The 24,036-nt window shown below is 54.1% G+C and overlaps 1 protein-coding gene across 2 annotated transcripts in view; it reads right to left on the reverse strand.

Moving 5' to 3' along the window:
• MEGF6 (multiple EGF like domains 6) overlaps window positions 1-24,036 on the reverse strand; it is a 103,690-nt gene that overhangs the window by 1,490 nt on the left and 78,164 nt on the right. For both annotated transcript variants that reach the window (XM_042794765.1, XM_042794766.1), the window contains 29 exons: window positions 23,318-23,455; window positions 21,358-21,480; window positions 20,425-20,547; window positions 19,075-19,242; window positions 18,681-18,812; window positions 18,440-18,568; window positions 16,624-16,752; window positions 16,322-16,456; window positions 15,855-15,989; window positions 13,300-13,425; window positions 12,173-12,304; window positions 11,646-11,774; window positions 11,116-11,247; window positions 10,593-10,721; window positions 9,836-9,964; window positions 9,140-9,268; window positions 8,241-8,369; window positions 7,939-8,067; window positions 5,629-5,757; window positions 5,211-5,339; window positions 4,405-4,536; window positions 3,296-3,424; window positions 2,574-2,702; window positions 2,277-2,405; window positions 1,940-2,068; window positions 1,346-1,474; window positions 1,138-1,266; window positions 523-654; window positions 9-56 (listed from right to left, as the gene is read on the reverse strand). In XM_042794765.1, coding sequence (XP_042650699.1) covers window positions 9-56; window positions 523-654; window positions 1,138-1,266; window positions 1,346-1,474; window positions 1,940-2,068; window positions 2,277-2,405; window positions 2,574-2,702; window positions 3,296-3,424; window positions 4,405-4,536; window positions 5,211-5,339; window positions 5,629-5,757; window positions 7,939-8,067; window positions 8,241-8,369; window positions 9,140-9,268; window positions 9,836-9,964; window positions 10,593-10,721; window positions 11,116-11,247; window positions 11,646-11,774; window positions 12,173-12,304; window positions 13,300-13,425; window positions 15,855-15,989; window positions 16,322-16,456; window positions 16,624-16,752; window positions 18,440-18,568; window positions 18,681-18,812; window positions 19,075-19,242; window positions 20,425-20,547; window positions 21,358-21,480; window positions 23,318-23,455 — 3,720 coding nt within the window. The remainder of the gene's footprint in view (window positions 1-8; window positions 57-522; window positions 655-1,137; window positions 1,267-1,345; window positions 1,475-1,939; window positions 2,069-2,276; window positions 2,406-2,573; window positions 2,703-3,295; window positions 3,425-4,404; window positions 4,537-5,210; window positions 5,340-5,628; window positions 5,758-7,938; window positions 8,068-8,240; window positions 8,370-9,139; window positions 9,269-9,835; window positions 9,965-10,592; window positions 10,722-11,115; window positions 11,248-11,645; window positions 11,775-12,172; window positions 12,305-13,299; window positions 13,426-15,854; window positions 15,990-16,321; window positions 16,457-16,623; window positions 16,753-18,439; window positions 18,569-18,680; window positions 18,813-19,074; window positions 19,243-20,424; window positions 20,548-21,357; window positions 21,481-23,317; window positions 23,456-24,036) is intronic.

Below are 24,036 nucleotides of genomic sequence, written 5' to 3' on the forward strand. Positions count from 1 at the left end.
TTACTGACCTGGGAGCAAAGGGGGGTGCTCAGCCGAGGGCAGGCAAGGCGGCCCACCTGCAAAGCAAGTCAGAGCACCCTGCCACCCATCCCCGCAGCAGCGCGGGGCAGCCGGCGTCACGCGTGGTGGGGTGGGTGTCCCACCTTGGTGGGTGCACAGGGTCATTTTGTTCCAGCGTGCTCAGAAAAGAGCGGGCTTTGTGTGCCGGCTCTACCACAGGCACGTTTGGGGTTACTAAACAGCTTTATTCACACAGCACTGGCAGCATGCAGCCTGCGTGTTCATAAAACCTCCCTCAGGGCTGGGGTGGAACAAATCCGACCAAGAGAGGGACTTGGGAAGAGGCAGGTGCTCCACTATTTAACTGGGTTTAGTTGATAGTACCGACTGCTCCCAAAACCAACCCACCAGGGCGTGAGCACGGGTGCTGCAGCATCCCTCCACATCAACTGCTTTCGTGTCAGGATTCCCCCACCGTGCGTGCCCGGTGGTACTCGCTGCGGCACGGCGCCGATACGTTACCTTCCCGACACGTCGGTCCCATGAACCCGTTCAGACAGAGGCACTGGCCGTTCTGGGCGTTACAGTAGGAGCTGCCGGCGGCACACTGGCAGGCCAGGCTGCAGTCTGGGCCGTACTGGGTGGGTTGGCAGTCTGGTGAGGGGGGCAGAGAGGTGCTTAGCCCGCTTCCGTGCCCCAGCAGAAATGCTCAGGCACTTCCCGCTGTGCAGAGGAGGCTGAGCCCAAGATAAGGCTGAGAATGTTCTGCCTTCCGCCCTACCCCAGCCTGCTCTTGAGCTCTGGTAACATCAGAGCATCCCAAGGCCAACAAAGATGGCCCTTCTGCATTTGGTCCTCAGCCTTTTGACTCTGATGATCTAGATACAAAGGGCCCTGGAGGCTGGGGAAGCATTTGCACTCAGATCTGCCTACAAATAGAGGCTGGAGCAGCACCTACCACTGTTCAGATGGCCTCTTACTCTTTGAGGGGACACACACAAAAAAGGGAAGCCCCCTTCCGTGAGAATTCAGCTCCAACAAGAGGGGGTTTGCACGCATTTTAGGACTGGGCTTCTAGCCTAGTGCCCCTCTTGCCTGGTCACCTTCCTCACCTTCCCAAGCCGTGGCTCAACTCACCTGACCCGCACTTGAGGCCAGTTTTCCCGGGGGGACAGAGGCAGCGCCCCGTGGCTGGGTCGCAGGGCGTGTTGCCGACACAGTCACAGAGCTGCTGGCACCCCTCGCCGTACGTTCCTTCCTTGCAGCCTGCGTTGGGATACGAGCTAACGAGGCTGCGGGCCAGACACCCGCCTGCTTCCAGGGGAGCCGGGGGAGGTCGGGGTACCTGTCTGGCAGCGCTCGCCACCGAGCCCCGCGGGACACTGGCAGCGGCCGGTGGCTGGGTCACAGCCTGCTCCGTGCTCGCAGTCGCAGCGCTGCCGGCAGCCGGCTCCGTGGAAACCCGGGGGACAACCTGGGGTGGAGCCGAGTGGGGAGCTCATTAAAATCCCAGGTGGGTTGCACTCAGGCTCAGCTGCAGCCCCTGCAGCAAAGCCTCTGCCAGCCCACCAGAGAGAAGCCTTTCCCTGGGGAAGTGCCCGCACGCATGCCCATCCATCCCAGTGGCCCCGGGCAGGGCTACCAGTTTCCCGCAGCGAGCCCGGGCTGCAGAGCGCAGCGGTTCCACTCCGAAGTGTTTGCTCGGCTACCCAGGACGGAGCTGCTGTGGTTTCATGCTGAGAACAGAAATTACCTTCTCTGAGGCTGCTTCTGCTACCGGGGAAGGGTTCGGCTGTGACCGCTAAGAAAGGAAGAGCCGGTGCACACAGCCACGCGTGCGACTGCAGTGGGTCACACCTTGGTGTCCTGCTCTCGGGATGAGGTTTAGAGAACACCCTCCCCCTGGCAAAGCCAAAGGTGTTTCGCCACCACGACTCACTGTGTTCGCAGAGGGGCCCGTAGCGGCCCGCGGGGCAGCGGCAGGCTCCCGTCCTCAGGTCGCAGGTGGCATTGTGCAGGCAGGCGCAGCGGAGCTGGCAGTCAGCACCGTACCTTCCCGGCGGGCATTCTGCGGGAAAGAGGCAGCGGCAGAGCTGCTCAGCGGCTGGGGAGCCGGCCCCGGCCCCGCTCCCACACTTCAGAGGGCCGAGACATGGTCAGGCAGAACCTGACTGTCACAGGTGGGGAGAACAGCAACCGGACCCAGTATGAACCAGACTGAGTGAGCTCCACGGTTACTGGGCCAGCGCATGACAACGCATCCAAGTCAGGTTTACCTAATTCGCAGGATTTCCCCGTCCACCCGAGCGCGCAGGAGCAGGAGCCGTTGGCTGTGTCGCACAGCCCGCCGTTGCGGCAGGAGCAGGTCTGCCGGCAGCCCAGCCCATACCGGTGCTTCTCGCAGCCTGGGGACCAGAGGAGGTGGCACCGGACCGCGGCACGGTTCGGGCAGAGCGCCCGAGCACAGGCAGAGGACTCGGGACAAAGGAATCCGTTCCCACTCAGGACCTTTTCCAGCCCACTGCCCGAAATGCCCGCTTGACCCGACGCACGACCCTGCAGCTAATATTTACCTTGCTCGCAGGTGGGACCAGCCCTGCCGGGAGGGCAAACACAGTCTCCGGTGACAGGGTGACAGGCAGCCCCTTCCCCACAGGAGCACAGCCGTGCACAGTCCTTGCCATAGCGACCAGCAGGACAGCCTGGCGGGAGAAAGCCAGAGCTTAGCCAGAGCTATCCCACCCTTCAGTGCAAGACTTTTTTTTTCCCTTTTTATTTTAAGCCAGGAGGTAGGTAGCCTTTTTATGACAGGAAAGAGTCTGCAATGGCACATGAGCAAAGTGATGGGGAGGCAGGAGGAGGCTGCAGCTCCCCTCGTTAGCAGGGAAAGAGCTTTTAGGTTTCCTTCTGCTAGAGAAGCATTTTTAGCAGTGATCCAGCAATGCGGGGCTGGCATGGTGCAAAGGCTGCTGTGTCAGAGCGAAGCAAACCATTCTGGCGTTAAAACGAATGAGGTAAGAAGACTTTTCCGTGGTTAAGACAGACAGCAAAGGAGCTCAGCTGCAGCTGCACTCCCACAGCAAGGCTGGCACCATGCACGCCAGCCCCGAGGGCACTGCTGGCAGCGCAGCTCGAGGCGAGAGGCCCGGGGCTCTGCGGCTGCGGGGCCGCTGGGACGCTGCTCGGCCGGCCAGCAACCCGGCTGTGCCTGGGATTTGCACCCACCACCGTTCACCTCCTGCTGAGGAAACCCCTCCACGAGCTCGCGGCCCCGCCGGCGGCCCCGGGCGCTCACCCACGCCGCAGTCAGCGCCGATGTAGCCAGCCGGGCAGTGGCACGTCCCCGTGGTAATGTCACACAGGCCCCCGTTCCGGCACTTGCACGGCCTTTCGCAGTTATGGCCGTACCACCCAGGGGAGCACTCTGCAGGGAAAAAACAAAACAAAACAAAAAACAAAAACAAAAAACAAAACACCAAAAAACAATGGCCTCAGCGCCTAAAAAGATGACAAGAAGGTCCAAACACCCTGGGAAAATCCACCATTTCATCAGGGAGGAAGCCAAGAGCTCTGCTGGAAGTGAGTTTGTGCCAGGCTGGCACAGTTGATGGGTTTCTGTAGCACAGAGCTGCTCTGAAGCTCTTACGAGTCATCCAGCTACAGCAACGCGCCCAGGGGTGCAACTCACACACGTGCATCCCGTCCATGATCTGGTTGTGTCAGGTGTGACCCAAATAGCACGGACAACGCAAGCTCCTGCAAGCCAGGCACACACTGAAGTGCAGGAATGCGACTGCTGCTCCAAGGCACCAGCGCTTCAACCAGAGCCAAAGAAAAGGCCAAAAAGCACCTTTAGGTAATCTCATGGCAAACAAGTAACAACGCCAAGGAGCTTTGGCCTCTCCAGAACCTCTCTGCTGATGGTATCGCTGGTAAATATTCCACAATTCAAAAGGAAAATGGCAAAAAGCTGGCCTGAGCGCAGATGAGGATGGTGTTTCGTTTACATGAACTTCTACTTGGAAATTAGTCAGCGAGAGACACCGCAGAGGTCAGAGGCTCTTGTTTCTGTGCAGGGACAGGCTTGGGCAGGGGGGCAAGAAAACACTTGCCTGGAGAGACTCAGATCCCGAGGTGTAAGAGTTGGGCAACGGTTAAGAACAGGCTGAGAAAAGACCTCAGCCACGCTGGTGAGGACAAAGGCAACCATGGCAAGGAACCAGGGGGGACCACCCATCAGAGCCTGGCTTCCAAGCTGCTCCAGTGGCCAGCCCAGCCACCGGCGATCCCGGCAGCGATCCCGGTAGAGATCCCGGCGATCCCAGCCCTTCCGGATGGAGCGAAGCCTGGGGCAGCATCCTGCAAAGGTGCGCGAAGCAGCGGAGGAGCGGGACACGCACTCACCCAGCTGGCAGGAGGGGCCGCGGAAGCCGGGGGCGCAGACGCACGCCCCGGTGACAGGGTGACACTCCTGGGTGGCTCCGGCACACTGGCAGATCTGGGCACAACCCGCACCGAAGGTCCCTGGCAGACAGACTGTCGGGAGAGAGGGCACCAAGGTCACTCAGATTTGCTTAGCTAGAGCCATCCCACCCCTTGGTGCAAGACGTTTTGGTTTTTTTTTTTTTTCCCTTTTTACTTGATGCCAGGATCTAGGAAGCCTTTTGATGACAGTGAAAATTCTCTGGCACCCAAAAAGCAAAGCGAGCCGCACGCATATGGTTCCTTGACTCCAGGAAAGGCTTGGATTGAAAAGAAAAGTGAGTACTTAAAGGCATTTGATGCCTTTTGCAACACTAGCCCTACCTACCCTCATATTCCCACAAGCTTCCATCCCCACACACACAGACATCGCAAATACACCCCTGTTCTCAGGGTAAGGAATGTGCTCACATGCCTCTGTCTCTTCCAGACTTGCTCATACCCACAGGAGCTCATTTTAATACTGATTTATTGCTAATCCTCTGGATAAATACATCACTCTGCTTTCCCACTTGGCTCCTTGTGCTTTGCTAACATTCTGCGGGCATGTACCCAGCTGCCAAAATGTGAGTTGCTCCTTGGCACATCTCACTGTTGGGTTTTTTTTCCCTTGTCTTTTTTTTTTTTTTTTTTTTTTTTTTTTCCCATTTTATGTAGCAATTGCTTGACCCGTCATGTTTCCAGAGCCTGTCAGCAGGACTGTAAGAGGATCACTCCCTTCTTCGTACTTTTTTCACAGCCAGAGCCCGTGAAGCCCGGCGGGCAGCCGCACCGGCCGGTGATGTGATCGCAGGGCACTCCCAGGGGACAGGCGCAGCGCCCGGCACAGTCCTTCCCGAAGGAACCCGGCAGGCAGGCTGTGGGGAAACAAGGAAGGAGATGTAATCTTGACTGGCTTTGGAATTATTAATGCCTGAAAGGCCTTAGAGCCTAAAGGCTGGCTTCTGCTGCCGGCGGTGCTGATCCAGGGCCCTGCCGTAGCAGCCAGCGAGGCAGCAAGTCTTGCAGCAGCCCAAAAGTCTCTTTCAGGGCGCAGGCTGTCAGCTCCTCAAAACATTTTCCACAACTTGTAACTCTTATTAAAATGGAAATTTGTCTCCTTTGGAGCCTCGGTTTCCCCTGTGCTGCCAGAGGGATCTGTCTCACCTTTCTCACAGCGCCGGCCCCTCCAGCCACGGGGACAGTCGCAAGCGCCGGTAACGTGATGGCACGACACGTTGTCCCCACAGTCGCAGGGCTCTTCACAGCGTGCCCCGAACAGCCCCTCTGGACAAGCTGCAGAGGCACAAACACGGGAGAGGCGACAAGTTAGACAGAAAAGGTGACGTGGGGTGTTTCTCACTGCGGTTTCCATAGGCACACGCTTCGCTTTATTTATGTGCCTTTATTCCTGCCATGCCAGAGCGGTGCTGTGACAAGACCGGTGGCCCCTGCCAGCCCATGAAGGTCTGGCACCATTCTGGCACCATTCTGACACGTGGCTGGAGCTACTGACCCCTCTCCCCTTGGGTTCGGAGGGGATGGGCAGCGCCAGCCCGGCAGCGCGGGGACCCGCAGTCCCGCTCTCGCCCCACGGCACGTACGGCGTGGGGAATCCAAACGCCAGACATGCAGGAGCGTGAGCGTCCCGGCAGCATCACCGGGCAAATCTGCTCGGGGTACATGAGCTGGCGGTCACCTACCCCAGGGTGAAAGCCTTTTTTAACTGCGCCACATGTTTTTGGAAGGGTTATTCCTGTCACTCTTTAATGAGAGCCGGGTGCCAGCATGGTATTATTTTCAAGCAGTCGTTTAGTTTTGCTGCTTCTTCTGTTGTCACAGAAGCTCCTGGTTGCTAAAGCAGCTGCAAAACAGTGTGTGCAGTACCAGGATTATGCAGCAGTTAGCACTGCAGACGCAAAATCTACGAACCCAATCTTCACTTCTGCCTCATGAATGAATGCAAAAAAACAATCAGTAAGTCTCTGTACAACTGTCGAAACAGGTTGCTTGTCCATGCAAGGGCCAGGTTTGTACGTGCAGCTGTGGTGAGAGTGTGGCTGCACCGTGCACAGCTGGGCGGATATTTGCACATACATGCAGTCTGAAATACAGCTCCGTGGGAAGCCAAGGAGAGAATTCTAGCTTTTGGGTTTGTTTTGGTTTTTTTTTTTTTTAAAATCATATAATTTGTGAATTTGTGGGTGTTTTTTTTTAATTTGTTTCTGTTGAAAGAAATTATAAAAGTGAGCCTGCGTTGTAAGCTCAGTGCAGGCAACTGCGGGCAGGGTGAGGCAGGAAAGTCCCCTGGGTCTGGTGGCCAGAACCACAGGGCACCAGGAAGCCAAACCCCACCTCCCCAAACGCCCGTCCTTTGTAACCTCCACTCTGGCAGCTTAATGCTGCTGCGTGACGGGGGAGCCTCGCTGCCGGGCGGTTCTAGGTGTGGGGCTTTGGGAGTGGGGGATACGATGCTGGGAGGGGACGACGTGCCGGAGGACGTGGGAGAATCCGGCTGCTCTCCCTCGGCCGGAGAGCTGAGCTGCGGGTTTGGCTTTGGCCAAGTCTCAGCTGCCAGCCGAGCTGTTTTACAGCCTCTGCAAATGGAGACGTTCCCGGGCAGGAAACCTGAGAGCACTTCGGGGTGGCCGATGCAGAAATAGCTGCAGTGGGCAGCTCCCCTGTGCCCAGGCTTCTGATGACAAGTAATGGCATCGGACTAGGACCTGCTTTTTGCACTGTAATGTAAGGAATATGCCAGGCTGCGGGGCCGCAACCCCTGAAAGGGAAGAAGCTTGTGGATCTCTTCTGGGTGTGCTGATACTCGATGAAGTCCCTGTTGCTGCTCTTAATAAGGCCAATAGCCTTTTTAATACTTCCTCATAGCAAAGGGGTTGCCAGGGTACGTGTTACATTTAAAGACAGGGTGAACACAGAAGCTGCCGAATGACAGATGTAATCATTTGCTGGGGCTTAGGACTGAAACCAAGCATTTAGGGTCAGTGTGATCAGGCCAGATCAGGGAAGAGTAGCAGAAAGAATGGAAAGGTGATGATCTTCTGTTACTCTTAAAATAAATGGAACAGAAGACTTGGCATTTTGCTTTCAGTGCAGGTAGTGGGGTGAGGGGGTGGATTACTGCCCTGCCTTGCAACCCTGCAGCTTTGCAGCAATGCCTGGGGGGGCCTGTGGGGACCCTGGCCCTCTCCCCCCAGCACCACTGCTGTGGCCCCTGCAGACACCATCGGGAGAGCAGAAAGCACAGTGGTGGGCAAAGCCAGGGCCGGCAGCCAGAATCACGGCACCTGTGAGCTCTCTCCGCGGTGCCAGAATTCAGATTTTTCAGGTCCTGGCTTACAAACCCCCTGCTCCCCGGGGACCCCCTGTGCAGCAGCAGGGCGCGGGTGCAGCGTGTGATCCCCACGGTCATCCCCCACCCCCCCACACACACACACCCTCCCCGTGCCCCCCACTTACGTCTCTCGCACTTCTCGCCCGTCCACCCGGGCTGGCAGAGGCAGTGGCCGCTCCGGCGGTCGCAGAGCCCCCCGGGGTGGCACTCGCAGCGCTGCCGGCAGTCTGCCCCGTGCTGGCCCTGCGCACACTCTGCGAGGAGGCACAGGGTGAACGGCCGCCCCGGCACCCACCGCCCCGAGGGAGGACCCCCAAACCCTCCCTCATGGGTGCACACCCCTCTCCCCGCCTCAGCCTGCAGAGGAAAACGAGTCCAAAATGGGACACGTTTGTGCCAGAGCCCGTTTCTCAGCGCTGTTACTCACCCAGCTCGCAGGCCAGCCCCGTCCACCCCTCGGGGCAAGTGCAGAGCCCTGTGGCGGGGTCACACGTGCCGTCGTTTTGGCAGAGGCAGCGCTGGCGGCAGCTCCTCCCGTAGAAACCCACCGGGCACGCTGCGGGAAAAGCCCAGTCAGTAAACAGTTCTGAAGGCAAACGCTGTGCCCCTGGTAGCCTGCCAGAGCTATCGGTGGGCAGCCTGGCATAGAAACGAAGCCACTATTGCTTGCAGGGAGAAGAGTCAATGACACCCTGCCCACATAAAGACATTTGGTATTTTAACCTGCTCGGGTAAGAGGCAGTGATGACACAGGGCACTGGGTACCTGACCTCTTTAGAGCCTTCTTAGCTCTGCAAATACACAAAAGAAAAAAGGTTGGGTGAGTTCAGCAGCCAGGAGAGACGCTCAGTTGGGAGCCAACACCTTCAGTCCTGGGCAGCAGAACATCCTCCTCTCCTCCACCCAGAGAGTGCCAGTGCTTGGCAGAGACAAAAAGCCATTTAAGCACATGAATAACTGTTCCCATGCGCACAGTTTCACTGAGCTGTGCCTAGAGGCACTGCCGACTTGGTGTCTGAATGCTCAGTGCAGTGGACGAGCAAGACTTTACTCTGTGTGCTGCTACGAAACTGCAAGCCAGAGCACTTTCTGGGGCTCTTGGAGAAGGGAACCTCTTGGCTTCTCTCTTTGTGAATGAATCCAGAAGCGCTGCACACCTAAGTACGATTGTAGTTGCAATCTGGCCTTGCAGGCACACTGTCTCAGCTTTTTTGAAGCTGCTGCCCCATTGAAAACTCCGACCTGCCCTGAGAAACAGCATCCTAAATGCACGCTGGCAGCGGGAGCGGGGTGCCTGGGTTAGGAAGTGACCGTACGGTGCGTCACCTTGCTGGCACGTGGGTCCCGTCCACCCGGCAGCACAGAGGCATCGGCCGCTGACGGGGTTGCAGGTAGCGTTGTTGAAACAGTCGCACGTCTGGCTGCAGTTCTCGCCGTACCTGTTCTCCCGGCACGCTTCGTGGGAGCAGAAGCAGGCACAACTGTTAGGTAGCAGGTATGAATCGCATCAGCCAGACTCCTACTAACCATCCCCAAGGCACTGGTCTGGGAGAGGGACCAACACTGGTGAGTGGCTGCTTTGGGCAGCTGTGTAAGATGGGCTTTATGGAGCTATGGGGAAATGACAGCTGGATTCTACAGGTGGCTGACACCCAAACACGGACACTGCTGTTATCGTCAATGTTATGTCATTTTATCTGTGGAAACTGTTTTGCTGGATGCTCAAGACCTCATTACATTCAACAACAATGTGCTCAGCCAGTCCCCCCCTCCAGTCCCTCTCCGCAACCAAATAGTTCTTTGCTGCACAGAGTTAACCTCCACGCAGAGAAAATCACATGTGGAGAACAGACACCCAAATCTCCAGCCTCTACAAGTTAGCAGCGCAAGAGATGGTGAGGGCTCTGGAGTGACTCACGAAGGGCTGCCCCTGCCTGGCTCCAGCCCATCCAAACCCTCCCCAGCCCACCCCAGCCCACCCCCAGCCGCAGTGGGTGGGTGCCAGGCTGCAGTCACACCTACCCTGGCCACAGCGGGGGCCGTCCCAGCCAGGGGGACAGTGGCACTGGCCCGTTACATGGTCACAGCGGGCACCGTTCAGGCAGTTGCAAGCTTCCCGGCACTCCAGTCCATAAAATCCATCAGGACAGGCTGCAGAAAACAAAGGAGAAATCCCCCCAAAGTGCCTACGCAGAGGGCTGAAAATCTCCCAGCAAAGGAGACGTCTCTCTTGGTGTCCTCTTTTGCTGACAAAGTGCCATCCCACTGTGACAGCCACCCGTTAGTGGCTCTCGCCCTGGCAGGGAAGCAGAATAGTGGCTGCATGTCCATTGTGGACGGTCAAGGTACCTGACAAAGCTGCGGTGGCTCAGGAGAGCAACGGCATCGGGATCCTGACCACCAAGAGACTGAACAGGGAGGGGGGAAACGAGCACCCTGCACCCGGGGACCCCTCTGAGAGGCTGCTCCGAGACTCCTGTGCAACGTGTGTGAACACACAGGCGGCCAAGGCAGCTCTGCATTTACTCCTTGTTTACATTTTGTTAGTCTGTTGTGTTGTATTTTGTTTTTTGTTGCTTTTTTTTTTTCCTAGCCCTTTTCCCTTCAGAATTAAAACCAGAGTCTTAGCGGCTTGTGGACATGCGGTTTTCCCCATCACCATCCTGAGGGATTCTCTTTGCTGTAATGGGATAGCAAAGTCAGACAAGGAGTGCTGACCCCCCTGGCAAGCAGCCCATGGCCCATGGTTGCCACTGCCGGCACTGGTCGATGTACTTACCATGCTCACAGAAGGTTCCTCGCCAGCCTGGGCTGCAAGTACAGGCCCCGCTGACATGGTCACAGGCAGCCCCATTGTCACACTGACACCGGTGCCGACAGCTCAGCCCAAACCATCCTTCCGGGCACTCTAGCAAGCAGAAGGAAACAAGACTGAGGAGCCCGTTCCTTCCCGCTATCCCCACGAAGCTGTGCAAAGGCAGGAGCTCAGGCTCGGAATGCAAATCACAGTATCTGGCAGCTGCTTTTTTATAACAACCAGTGGGCTCTACGCTACCCCTTACAGACGGGTACCCATGTCACCCAGCCACCCGTGGGACAGGACGGGCCTGGCAACATCACAGACGGGGCACGGAGACTGAATTTCTGTGCGTGACCCAAGAAGCGCTGCTGGAGAAACCTGCACCACGGCTTCCCCTGCTTCCCTGACAGCGAGGAGGCAGAAACCCCCTGGCCGGCCCGTCCGATGCCTTTCCCCTGGAAATCAAAGCTGTATCTTCTGGCTCAGAGCCGGCAGCACTCACTCCTCTCACAGCGGCCGCCCGTGTAGCCGGCTTCGCAGAGGCACTGCCCCGTCTCGGCGCTGCAGCTCCCGTCGCCGTTGCTGCAGTTGCAGGTGTGAGCGCAGTCGGGGCCCCAGCGCCCGGCATCGCAGGCTGAAACACAGAGGGAAGGGACCCTTCGTGGCGTGTGCGCGCTCCGCTCCTCCGGCGAGCAGAGGCGTGGGCACAGCGCTGCCTTCTCCTCGGGGTGTGACTGCCGTTTTGCTCACGGGGGGGCAGAAGGACAAATGTGACTGTAGGTCCTCGGAAAACCCAGTGGGAGAGGGAGAGCAGGTGCTACACTAGCACGTTTTGGACGCAAAGCAAGCCCACTACAGAAAGGCAAGCAGCACCTGGCGGTGCCAGCAGGACAGAGCCGAGAAACCTAAAGGATTTCAGAGAGAGATTTTCTGTGGCAGTGGCACAGCATGAAGATGATAATGAAGACAGCGCAGCTTTGCACAGGACAGTGTCTCCTAGGAGCGATGGGTAATAAAAAGCAGGTACAATACCTCTCTGACAGTTATACCCCGTCCAGCCAGGCGCGCAGCTGCACGTCCCCGTCACAGGATGGCAATGTCCATCGTTCCCACAGCTGCAGCTCAGCTGGCAGTCTGGGCCGAACCAGCCGGGAGGACACACTGCCAACGTAGACACGGACTAGCTGCCGGCGGCTGCCCCAACGCCGCAGCACGGGCTTCCCTCCTGCCAGACCCAGCGAGTGCCGCGGCTGCAGAGCCGCCACCAGCACCGGGGCTCTGCTCCGGGCTGAACGGGACGAGGGGCTTTGGGTTTTTACCTCCCTCTCTGCTGATGCAAAAGTCACTTCTGGGACTAAAGGGGCTTCAAGGGGAGAACCCAGCCCCTGCCCCGAAGCGTGCACGCTGCCAAGCCCTGCTCTGATGAGCGCGGGGGTGCCCGGTCGATAGCTGGGTGCTCTGCTCGCTGGAGCAGGTACTCCAGGTCACCCCAAATAACCCCCATTCCCGCTGGGGACAGCCCCGCAGGCGCGAGGGACGCGGTGGCAGACGGCACTCACCGTCCTGGCAGCGGTGGCCGGTGTAGCCGGGGGGACACAGGCAGGCTCCCGTGGCGGGCTCGCAGCTGGCGTTGTTGGCACACTCGGGACATATCTCCTGGCAGCCCAGTCCCCAGCGACCCTCAGGGCAAGCTGGGCCACGGGCAGAGAGAGAGGACACACAGGCATCGGGATGGCAGCCGGGGCGCAAGAGGGAAAGGTCTATTTTCTGGCACATGGCAAAGGGTCCCCTTTCCTGTCCATGCTTTGCGCAGAACAGGGGCTTTTGCTTGGCAATATGTGGCTACTAGCAAGGACAACATTGCTTTGCTTTATAAACAGCGTGTGAGCCCTCCTTAAGCATTATTCTAGTCTCACCCCGGTACTTTCATGTCAATTTTGGCTTCACATCTTGTGGGGAGCTACAAGGGCTCCTGGCTAGGAAATGGTGTTGCTGGCAAAGGGACTCTGCAGCTGCTATCACACCGCTGGACAGCACGTCAGTCAGCAGCCCAGAGCTGCTTTTCCTTGCAAAGGAGAAGCAAAAAGCTAAGAACTGCTAAAACTGGGGCAAGGATCCTTGTTTAACTGCTCCTAAGTTGCTCCAGAGCCTGGAAAAAAAGTAATTTCAGAATGTATGGTAAGCACTGTGCATGTGTGATTTTATTGCTCAGTCAAATTATTAGGAGTGAGACATGTGTATATGACTTCCAGCTGCTACAATATTGTATAATTATGTAAAAGTTTTTAATTTGGGATTCTCTAGTTTTCCAGCAGTTAAAGAGTGATATGGCAAAGGCAAATAAAAGTACATATCAGTAAAGAAAGACTCCTTACCTATGTTAAGGCCTGCAACAACCAAAAATAAAGACTCTTTACCTATGTTAAGGCGCAACCAAAAATATCTTCATCTTTCTTCTTGCATATGTTGTTTACGTCTTTGTACTTCACTCAGCTCCAACAACAGAGCTACGCTAGCTGTGGCTGGGGTTTTTTAAGACTTGTCATCAAAAGCTGTGGGTTTTTTTCTCATTTTCCATGAAGACGATTCTAATTGCACTCGGCGCTTTCAAAACCAATTTCAGCAGAAGCAAAGCCATGGCTCCGCGCCCCATCCCTCCCTCCCTCGGCCGGGGTGGCCGCCTCACCTTGGCCGCAGTCACGTCCCGTCCAGCCCGGCGGGCAGAGGCACTGCCCCGTGCTCCGGTCGCAGGTCGCTCCGCCGCAGGAGCAGGGCTGCCGGCAGCCCGCCCCGAACGTCCCCTCCGGGCACTCTGCGCCGAAAAGAGCAGGGTGAAAACAAACCCCTCTGGAGACGCCTTTTCCCAAGGAGCGGGTTACTGATCACACCCCGGCTCTGCGAGGAAGAGCCTGGCTGTGAACAGCTCCTGCGCTGTGGAGGAAGACCACGCTCACGGGCCTGGACGTGACCACCCTGTTACCCACAACCTGCACCCTCTCCATTTCGCACCGCCACCTCCACCTGTCTGCTTGAGAAGCACCTCTCTGCTGCCGCCTGTCCTTTCGGCAAGGATTCCTCCAGATGATCCCGTGCCCAACAGCTGAGGCCAAACTGGTCTCCAGCCCATGATCACGATTACAAAACACCCCTCGCCCCCACCGCTGCACCCGTGCCGCAGCCGGCCATACGGCAGCACCACGGTGGGCACCGGCACCCAGGCACCCAGCTCAGGAAAGATGCTCTGCCCCCGAGACAGTGACCAGAGCCACCCTGCTCTCCCTGTGCCCCCAAACCGGTACCATCCCTTGACTTTTATAAGATGCTCTGAGGGATTTTTACTGCCCTGGCTGAATGCCTCTGGATTTGGGAAGCCAGGCTTTTAAGAAGCAGCAAGGTTTGCAGCAGGTACACTGGTGGAAAGCAATAAAGAGCAGCCTCATCCACAGGAGGAGCAGGCGCTTTTCCTTCCCTCTGCTTGCAATGCTGAGGTGGTTCTGCTGCTAGCAGAAAGCTCGGTTTGCTCTTTGTACCCCGTGATATATATAATTTAGCAGTCAGCTAATTACGTGCAGATTGAAAGCCTTGAACCCAAAGATCCTTAAAGCCTATTTGAGACTCCCAAAAAAGCTCCATGCTCACAGTCCCTTTTGTTTGATGAAGCCGACGTTTTGTAAGGCTTCAGCAGACGCGAGCACACCAGCATTCACAAAGCACGGAGGAAAAGCACACCAGTGCATAGATTTCAAGTGACACAGTGGAGTTTTTGTTATTCCTCCTCTTTGCTAATTGATGGCAGATGTTTGTCTTCACCCTTTAATAATTTCCAGATCCAAACAACAGCCAAGAGCCTACTATTTCTATACAAATATTTGTGTTATTTCCTGTGACTCCCCCCTACGGGCTTAAGCTCCTTTCTTCGTCTTTTCAAAACCATCCCGACCAAAAGCGCCCAGCCCGCCGAGGCGCCGCGCGGCTCGGGGAGCAGCAGCATCCTGCGGCGGGGGGACCGGGACCCTGTGTGGGGGCACGAGCCCCCCGAGGCCGCTGGCATCGCCCCCCCTGGCGCCAGTTAGCTCTGGTAGCACTTGCTTGCATTGGAGCTTTCCATGATCCGCAGGTTTTGTTCTGGCCAACAGACCAGCTCTGTTCTATCAGTTGCGCTGTTACGCAAGATAATCATGTGCCAGCAGCTTAATTAGGTTACGAGTTATAACTTCTGGGTTGGGTGTGGATGGAGTGCTTGGTTAAACAAAGTCAGTGCAGAAATTCCTGGGATGCTTGAATCAAAATTCAGATGCTGACCACCGCCAGCCTCTTAATGCAGTGTGTCTTCAGGTGTGGACTTCAGGAGTCCAACTTTTTACATTTTCTGTTGGATCTGACCAGTTGAAGTGTGATTCAGAAGGTGACAACCTCACAAGAGGAGGAGGCTGGCTTTCCAATCGTTGATCAGCTCTGAGGCTGGCAGAAGTTATTATTTTCCAAGATCTCTGTTCATGTTTTGTAATCATCACCTTGTGCCAATGACTCACTGCCTTTAGGTTCACTCAAAACACCTTTGTTCCAAGAAAGTCGAGTTCTCTGACACCCCAACTACCTCCCAGGACCTTGAATAGCTGCACCCATGGAGCTCGAGTGCCACGCTGCACACACAGACCTGTGCGGTAGTTACCGTACCACCAACTGTCCCTTTATGTGAAGAGCAGGAAACTGCTCTAGGAGGTTCAGACAGAGGCAGAAGTTTAAATCCTGATGTAAATGAAATACAAAATTTTCTTTTTCACTTGCAGATCAAATAGAGTTTCAATATGGAATAGAGAATGGAGCGGAAAATATGATACCATTCTGCTGGGCACTGATTGCCTGGAAGTAAAAAGACATCAAAGAGGGGGAAAGATAACTAGATATCTATCACCTTCAGCTACAAAAGCGGAGATGCCCAAGTGGCAGGATAAAGTGGGACCTTGTTCTGCTTTTCTGAATAAGACTCATTATGCACGAGAATGCCTGCTTCCCCACTGTAAAGGGACTGCAGTGTTCTGCAAAGACCTGCAAACGGCAGCTCTTGTGTCCTCTAAAGCCATTTCAACTTTTCACTCATTAGATCAAGTACAGTGGGCTACTGGGGCTGAGAGAGCACAGGAGCAATTCTGGAAGTCCTTTCACGTTGTTTTGTGAAGAAAAGGTTTGTATGTGTGAGTTTACAGCACCCTGGTAGCTGCCTTGCAGGGCTCCCCTTACCTTGGTCGCAGTTGTCCCCGCGGTAGCCCAGGGGACACTCTTTCCAGCACTCTCCGGTGACGTGGTCGCAGGACACTTCTGGAGAGCAGCTGCATTTCTTCTTGCAGCCATCCCCGTAATAGCCAGGCTCGCAGCCTGTTAACGATCACAATTAAAAAGAAAGAAGGGCTGGCATTACTCAGTTGACCCCGGCAGAGCGGGCAGCCCCAGCGCGCAGCACCCTCCCGAGCGGGGCACAGCAGGCTGGATGAGGCCCACCGCCCACATCTACACACCGGGCTGCGCGGGTTCTGCATCCCAACTTAACGGGACTGAGCTTAATGTGTCCCTAAGCTAAGCAACAAGAGCTGAGACGGTCTTAGCAGGGTGGAAAGCGAGCTGAGCTTTTCTCCAAGAAAATGAGCCGGGGGAAAGAGGCTGCGGGAGGAGAGAGGGGGATGCTCCGTGAAGGCTTCTTGGCAACTCACGCGTCTCGCAGCGCTCGCCGTGGTAGCCGGGTTTGCATCGGCAGGAGCCGTCCTTCTTGTCGCAGTCCCGCGTGTTCTCCTGCACGCAGCGGCACTCCTCGGAGCAGCCGGGGCCGAATGCCCACTTGGGGCAAACTGGGTGCAGAGGGAAAGAGCTGGTCAGCAACCCGCGAGGCCCAATGACACAGGGCAAGGGACGGGAACTTTGCCACCCAGCGCTGGCCCTTCCCAGGGATGGTACCTAGAAAGGCTGTAATCTAAGAACAATGTGTATCTCGTTAAAAAGACGAGGGCAAGCATACCTAAATGGCAGTACCGTCCGTATAAGCCAGGATCGCACAGACAGGCTCCGTAAATCCGATGGCAACGACCCCGGTTGGCACAGTTGCACTTTTTCCTGCATTGTTTCCCAAAAAATCCTTTAGGGCACCCTAGTAAGAGAGAGGAATTTTCTGAAAAGGTGAGCCAATTTCATTTTATTCCCAGCAGACCAGAGGAAAAATGTACCAAAATCAAAGCTGTATAGCATCAGAAATAAACCTAGGCAAAGGATGCAACGAGTGCTGAAAAGAAGGCTGCCTTTTTTTCTGTCCAGGACTGTGTTGTGTCTCTACGTGATAAGGCAAGGATGAGAGCGGTCAGGTTCCCTGCACCAGCTCACGATCAGATTGCCCCCGCCGCCGGCCCGCCTGCCCCTGCACGAGGTGCCTCGAGGGCACCCGTCAGCTCTGCACCTCCTTGAAGCCGTACCGCTGGTCCTGACAGAAATCTACCCTGCAGGGCGCCGAGAAGTCAATTTTTTCATACATGAGAAAGTAATCCATGAGGCCATTCCTATTGATAAACAACGGCGATATTTGCACTATTAAGGGAATAAAATTATTGTCCTTTCTCTGTTATGCTAAAGATCTTAATATTAGAAGCACATGGCAGACAGGCTGTGTCAGCAGAAAGCCCTGGCCAGCATCTGTCCAGGCAGCACATGCCTTCTCCTGTATGATAAGAATAGCAGACAATTTAAGCAGAGGAAATGCCACCTTGGGACAACAGATCAGTTCTTCATTGTTTATTTTAATCTTACCTTCCTGTTTTTTCTCTGTGCCCCTCAATCACCTCCTTCCTACAGAAAGAAAAGGTCGGGGTATCTCTTGCATGCATTTACATTCTGCTTCGGTCTTCTCCTTCAGTAATAGATCCCATATGCTCCTAACCAGTTGTCTGAAGTCACTTTGTCTGAATCCCTTATTGTCTCACTCTTTCTGTGTTTTTAGACTATGTCCCCCAGATTTTAACTCTTTGGGAGTGAGCAACAAATACCAACAGCAACTGACACCTCCTTTGGGTAACTACTGTTGTCACAACTTTTCAGTGTTTGGGTTTTACTTCAGCAGAACATACTTCCACTGTTCTGTAAATTTACCACTGAACATCCATTTTTAACATTCTCTTCTGTGTCCACCTCTGAATGCCCAGTGATGTAGAGACGGCTGCCCAAGGTCATTCCTGAGTAGAGAACCGGGACTGCAAAGGTCTTCCAGGGCAAAGACAAGGCATACTACCTGGAGCACTGTTTTGTGGGTGAAGAATTCCCTTTATCATCTTTTCCTCATTAAAATGACATTTTTCCATGCCAGACTAGGTGACCCATTAAGTCAGACAGAGCAGGGATGTGTTAGAGCCACTCACACTGGGATGGGTCAACAAAACAGTTGAAAGATGCTTTCAGCGACCAGCTACAAAGGGAGTGGTGTAAGGCATTCTGTGGAAAACATTTCAAGGCTTCAGAGGAGCACGACTGGAACATCAAAGAGTGACATCAGGGATGGCTGTAACAGCGTTTTATCAAGTTATGGCAAATGCTCTACTAATGCGCTGAGAGAAACAGAAAGGAGCTACCTCTGCAGGCTGGGGAGCATCACTCGCAACTCACTGCTTCTGTTGCCTTCAATGAAAATGTTTCATGGAGAAAATAAAACCGCAAGGGAGGCCCGGGCGTCCTGTGCTTGACTCCAGGACCCCGCCAAGGTGCCAACCCTTGGCGGGGAGGCGAGACACCCCGCGCCGTGCCGGGGGCTGCGGCGAGGAGGAAGAGGATGGCGCTCAGCGCCGTGGGCTTACCGTCCTGGCAGAGCTCGCCGGCCACCCCGGGCGGGCAGCGGCAGGCGCCCGTGGTGGGCTCGCAGGTGCCGCCGTTCTGGCAGCGGCAGGTCAGGCTGCAGTTCCTCCCGAAAGTGCCGGGCGGGCAGGCTGGGGGAGAGAGAGGAGACGATGGTGGGGCGGCTGCTGCTGCCCCCCTCCCCGTGCCCCCGCAGCGGGGCGAGGGGAGCGCTCCAGCTGCCCCCCCCCCGGCATCACTCACTCTGGTTGCAGAGGAGGCCGGTCCAGCCGGCCGGGCAGTCGCAGGCGGTCTCGTCCGCGTTGCACGGGGCTCCGTTTCGGCAGTCCTCGCAGCTCAGGCTGCAGTCGGGGCCGAACGTGTGCTCCAGGCAGACTGCAACGAGAGGTGCAGCGGGTGAGCAGCCTTCCCCACGCCTGCCTCAGCAGCCCGGGGGGGCTGGGCAGGGACAACCCCCATGCAGGCTGCAGCAAAGCTAAACGCGGCCCTGTGGTCGCACAGGTTCTGAGTATGCAGAAAAGGTACTTGGCAAGTCTTGCGGGTACGCTCACCAAACAGAAATGAACCCAGCACGTGTGATTAATTCTGAAGATTTCCAAGCAAAGTATGCCATTTACCAGTGCTGCAAAATGCCCACCAAATTTCTCTGAAAGCGTATGCTCTCCTCTTGCTTCCATCTCTTCCTCCTCTTCTTCATAGTCATCATTAAAGAGCTGGGTAAATTCATCTCGCAGGATGGCAACGTGAGGGATTGGGCGGATAACGGGGCGCTGACCATCCAGAGCTTCCACGGTGTCCTCTATAGCTGGGGAAGCAGTCACGGAGATGACAATGTCAAAGTGGGAAAGGGGCAAGACCTCTAAGAGGTGAATAGTAGGACAGAACCTCTGTTATAAGAAAGGGAAAACAGAAATGTCTGTAGAGGGTTGGTGAATCTGACCTGGTGTGGTTTGCATCACTGAGCTCTCACTCTATATTTGACACCTCTAAAACTTTTGCAACTTGTTTGCTTGGTTGTTTTGGCTGAAATGGGCACAGCTAATTGACTTCAAAATCTATGGGAGAAGCTTTGATCTTAACCTTGACAGGCAGTTCTGGCTTCTCAGGTAACAGAGCTCACACTCACCCCATCATCCTTGCCCTGCTGTTTTCCTGACCAGAGCCACTCAGCTTCTTTTGAGTTTTCTGGTAAATTAGTTATTTTCTGGAAAATTAAACAAGACTGCCCATCTAACAAAATCAGGCAATGCGTTTCAGCTTGGTTCTCCTTTTGGAAAGATTATCTACCAGGTACAGCTACAAGTTTCCTTCCCTTGCAGGGAAGTGTTAAAATCCTGGCAATCAAGCTAAGCACAGGCACATGAGGTGCCAGGGCTGGGGCTACAAAGCCTATAAAAGCCACTGGTCGAGGGTGGATTAGGTGTTTTGTTGGGGTGGAGAGGCACTGAGTGCTGCTCTTCTGGGTCCTAGACCTCAGAAAGCCTTTGCTGAGAGTCACTGGATGAGGAGTGGGATGTTGGCCGCCCTGCTAAGCAAGTAAGTTGGATAATAGTGTGTTTGGTGGTGGGATAAAGACACTACCACTTAAAAAAGATAAATCCATTATTTGTTGTAGGGAAAAACTGTAGAAGCTGGTGACTGGGGAAAGGGTTGTGGTTTTTTGGTTTATGTGGAGTCACCACTGCAGACTATCATTGTGTAGCTGTGCCAAAATCCCCTATGCTTCTTTGGGAAGTGCTGTGTAATGTGGCTGAAATGGGACTGGCCCTGTCAGGGGAAATCTTCCACTGGTGGCGTGAACCATTTCCACTCTCGTAGCAATAAGTGCTGGGAAAAAGCCGGAGAAGGTGATGTGCAGGGCTAATGAGCTCTGGTGTGTGCTGGTCCCAGCTGGGCCAGGTTCTGTGTGGGGAGGCCATGCCGGGGCAAGCAGGGCTGAGGGGCTGGTAGCCTGCTCAGCCATCCCAAGCATGGGCCTTGCACTTACAGATGCAGCTCCTCCGGTCGCCTTCCAGTTTGTATCCAATCTCACAGCCACACTGGAAAGAGCCCAGCTGGTTCTGGCATGTGTGTTCACATCCACCGTTATTTGAAGAGCACTCATCCACATCTGAAAAACATGGGATACTCCAGTGTAACGGGAGCAGGCCCTCTGTATGGGACAGGGACAAGGATATATTTCTGTCCCCGCATCAGCAAGTAGGCTGATGGCATCTTCTCAGCTGGTTGTGTGAAGCCACATAATGTGAATTGAGAGTATTCAAGTGTTTCAGCGAGCTCTGGGTTTCAAAAAACCATGTCCTGGGTTTTGGTTCATGTCGGTCACTAATTGTGTAGAAACAGGGGGGTAAGCTTGGTTTTTCACCTGTGAAATGTTATTGGAGGGGTTTGGTAGTGAGAACAATTCATTAGGAGGAAAAACCCCTACATTTGTTATGCTAAGAAGGTGACTCATCACAGAGCTGATGGGAAAACTGGTATAAGCTGGGAGAAATTGGAAGAAAAGCCTGGCTGTTCACAACCAGGTAGGACAATTTCTTGTTCTCTTTATTAAAAGCTCATGTTGGTCACTCTTAGCTGTATTTTATACAGATGCTTTTATTTGTCTGTATCTCTTGGATGAAAATGATGGGCAATGTTGGCCTCTGGGCTTGAACATTAAATGACTTATGCGAACTAGTGGAGTCAGACCAGGGCCAACTCATTTTGAGTTATCCTGGTCTGAATTCAGTGTATAGTTGTGCTGGACTATTGTATGGGTTAGAAGAGCTGAGTTGCCTTAACACTAAGCAAACTTAGAAGGATGACAAAATACAGAAAACCAGAATTAGAGGAACTCAGTCCGTGTGTGTGCTGCAAGGCTGAGGACTGCACTGCTGCTGGTTTACTTGCAGGAGTCCAGCTAGATATTTCTGCTTACCATCACACCCACAGCCATCTGTGCTGAGCCGGTATCCAGCATAGCAGGCACACTCGTAGCCTCCAGGATAATTGTAACAGTCTTGCTGACAACAGTGAGAACCATTGTCACATTCACTGATATCTAAATAAAAAACAAAGGGCACTAGATGTTAATACACATCTAGCTTTGCAGTGGTGACAGTACTTGTTAAAACTGCTCCGTGACTAGTTCTGGTAAGCTTTTACTGATCTGTCTGCCAAATGCTGAGCTATTATTTGTGTTTTCCTCTTCAAATGAGTGAGCTTTATGTTAACAAATCATCCTCAGCCAAGGGAAGAGTCCTGACTCCTAGAGGCCTGTGGGAAGTTAACTGTGATTTTCAGTTTGAGATTGTTGCTAAAGTTTTCATGTGCTCACAAACAGGGGACAATTCCAACCGTAGTACTGGCTCTTGCTTTCCGATTTACCCTGTTACATACTGATGTTGTGTTCAGAGATGGTTGAGAACTGCACTGTCCCTTCAAACTGTCTGAGTGAAGTCTCTGAGGGATGGACCTAGATAACCTGGAGAAAGCAGAGCTCCTGCAGCTTTACATTTTTGAGCCCCTTGTACTTATGGGACTCCCTTTGTGCACTACAAAGTGGAATTACGGTGGTGCCCATGTAGTAGAGGGGTTTGGGAAACATCCCCCTGCCACCAGAGGAGGCTGGATCAAGGAGGTGCCTGCTTGGAAAACAAGTAGCACTGCTGGGCTACAGAAAGTGTACTGGGTTTTGTAGTATGCAAAGGAATAGTGTTTTCTCAGGGTAGACTTCAGGTCCTAGCTTTTTTGCTCCCGTGTTGTGATGTTGTATGGAGACAGCTCCTGCTTCCTCAGAGCCATGGAGGAAAGCAAATGTCTTGGGGATTTAGGGTCCCTCTCCTCTGGCAGAGGAATCACCCCCCTCTGCCCAAGCAACTGTGGGTACCTGTGGCAGCCTGCTAAAGGGTCTATCTGTTCCTAACATCTCCTGGACAGACATCTTCCTTAAACTGCAGGAAGGAGGTGGTACTGAACAAACAACACATTCAAGAATTATTTCCTGAGTAAGGTGAACTGCAACTCTACACTGCATGGAAATGTGCAAGTACTGTTTTGCATCACTAAACACTGTTACTCTTTCCAGTGTCTTCCTATTTGCTGTTTTTTATGGGAAGAGAAGTCTTTAGGTAGAACTGCCTCATTGCACTGTCTGAGGCACAGCCCCTTCAATTAACCTGCAGGAAGGGCACCAGGATCTCTTGCAGCTTTGGACAGCCTGAAGGCTGGAGATGCCCACCCAGCCTTGCTGTGAAGCCCGAGCCACAGCCCCTCGTCAGCACAGGAGCAAACCACGGCCAACACTGGTGCAGTAGATACCTGGCCAACAACCATGACCGTGGGTTTCTGACCAGGTTATTTGCTGCAAGCGGCTCAGAGTAATGCAATATAAGGAGCATGCCTCAACTTTATAGCATTTGCACAGCTCGAGGTGCATTTCACCCTTACCTCTGCATTAACACATACTTTCTAGAACCAGATGGGGCTGAACTACACTTGGCTTGCAGCCAGTGACTCCTCCACACCACTCATTAAGTCAAATTACACTGCTGCTTCCTTTGAGATAACAGGCAAGATGGTACATTTTGAGCATCATCCCTTCTAGATGTAGGCTTGTGGGTATCTGAGATGTGAGTCTGTGTCTGCCAATGCCACCTTAGATCGGTTTCAGCAGGGAACAACTAACTAGTTCTGAAGCCAATATTTGCTGTGCAAGTAGGTCTTGAGTGGAGATTTGAGAATGTCTTCAAGTAGAGCAATATCTCATCTCCTTTTTCTTTGCATCTGTTTCTGGCTTTGTTAAACTGTTTGTAGTGCATATACACATACATACAGAGATCCTCATTACTTGAGATGTGCTTGTAAAAACAAGGTATGTCCCTTTTCCCTTGCCTTACCAGTGCATGTCTTCTGGTCCTCTTCAAGCCGATAGCCAAAGTTACAGGTGCAGACTGGCCCAGAGCTGGTGTGGTGGCATGTATGGGAACAGCCACCATTGTTGGCTTCACAGCTGTTGACAATCTCCATTTCTATCCCTGGAAGAGGCACACAGGTTAGGATCCTGCTGTGTGAGCTGGTGGGCCCATGCCTGCCCTTGGTGCTGCACTCGAGTGGGTGCCCACACAGCAGCTCCCAGCCCCGCTCCTTGCACGTGCATTTTTGTGTGCACAGCCCTGCTGAGAAGGCAGAGCTGCAGTGGGGAAAGGATGAAAATAGTTCTGCACAGAGGCCACTGCTGGGCTGGGAAATGATGTGTAAAAATAAACTGATGGATCCCAGGCAACGCCCCAAGTAGCCTCTGAGGGACAGACTTGTGGAGCAAGCTCTGGACAATCTCTGAGATGAAGCAGACTGCAGACAAAACTGCTCCCATTCCTGACAAGCTGCAGTATGTGCTGCCAACCAAAAGTTGGCTCAGCCTTCATTAAGTACAGAGCTGCTTTGATGCCAGCTAGAAATGGGAGCAGCAGAATACAGCTAACTAAGGAAACATCCAGATGCCTACAGCAAGAAACGTTTGTTACTGACATGTCAAAAATGGTGGGCGCGAACATCAATAGCAGCCATATATCTTCTTAGCTTGGCAAAGTTTATGTAAACTTCAGTCTAGTTAATT

This window comes from Tyto alba, unplaced genomic scaffold, assembly GCF_018691265.1.
Source record: "Tyto alba isolate M040663 unplaced genomic scaffold, T.alba_DEE_v4.0 Super-Scaffold_20000042, whole genome shotgun sequence".
In the NCBI taxonomy this organism is placed as follows: domain Eukaryota; kingdom Metazoa; phylum Chordata; class Aves; order Strigiformes; family Tytonidae; genus Tyto; species Tyto alba.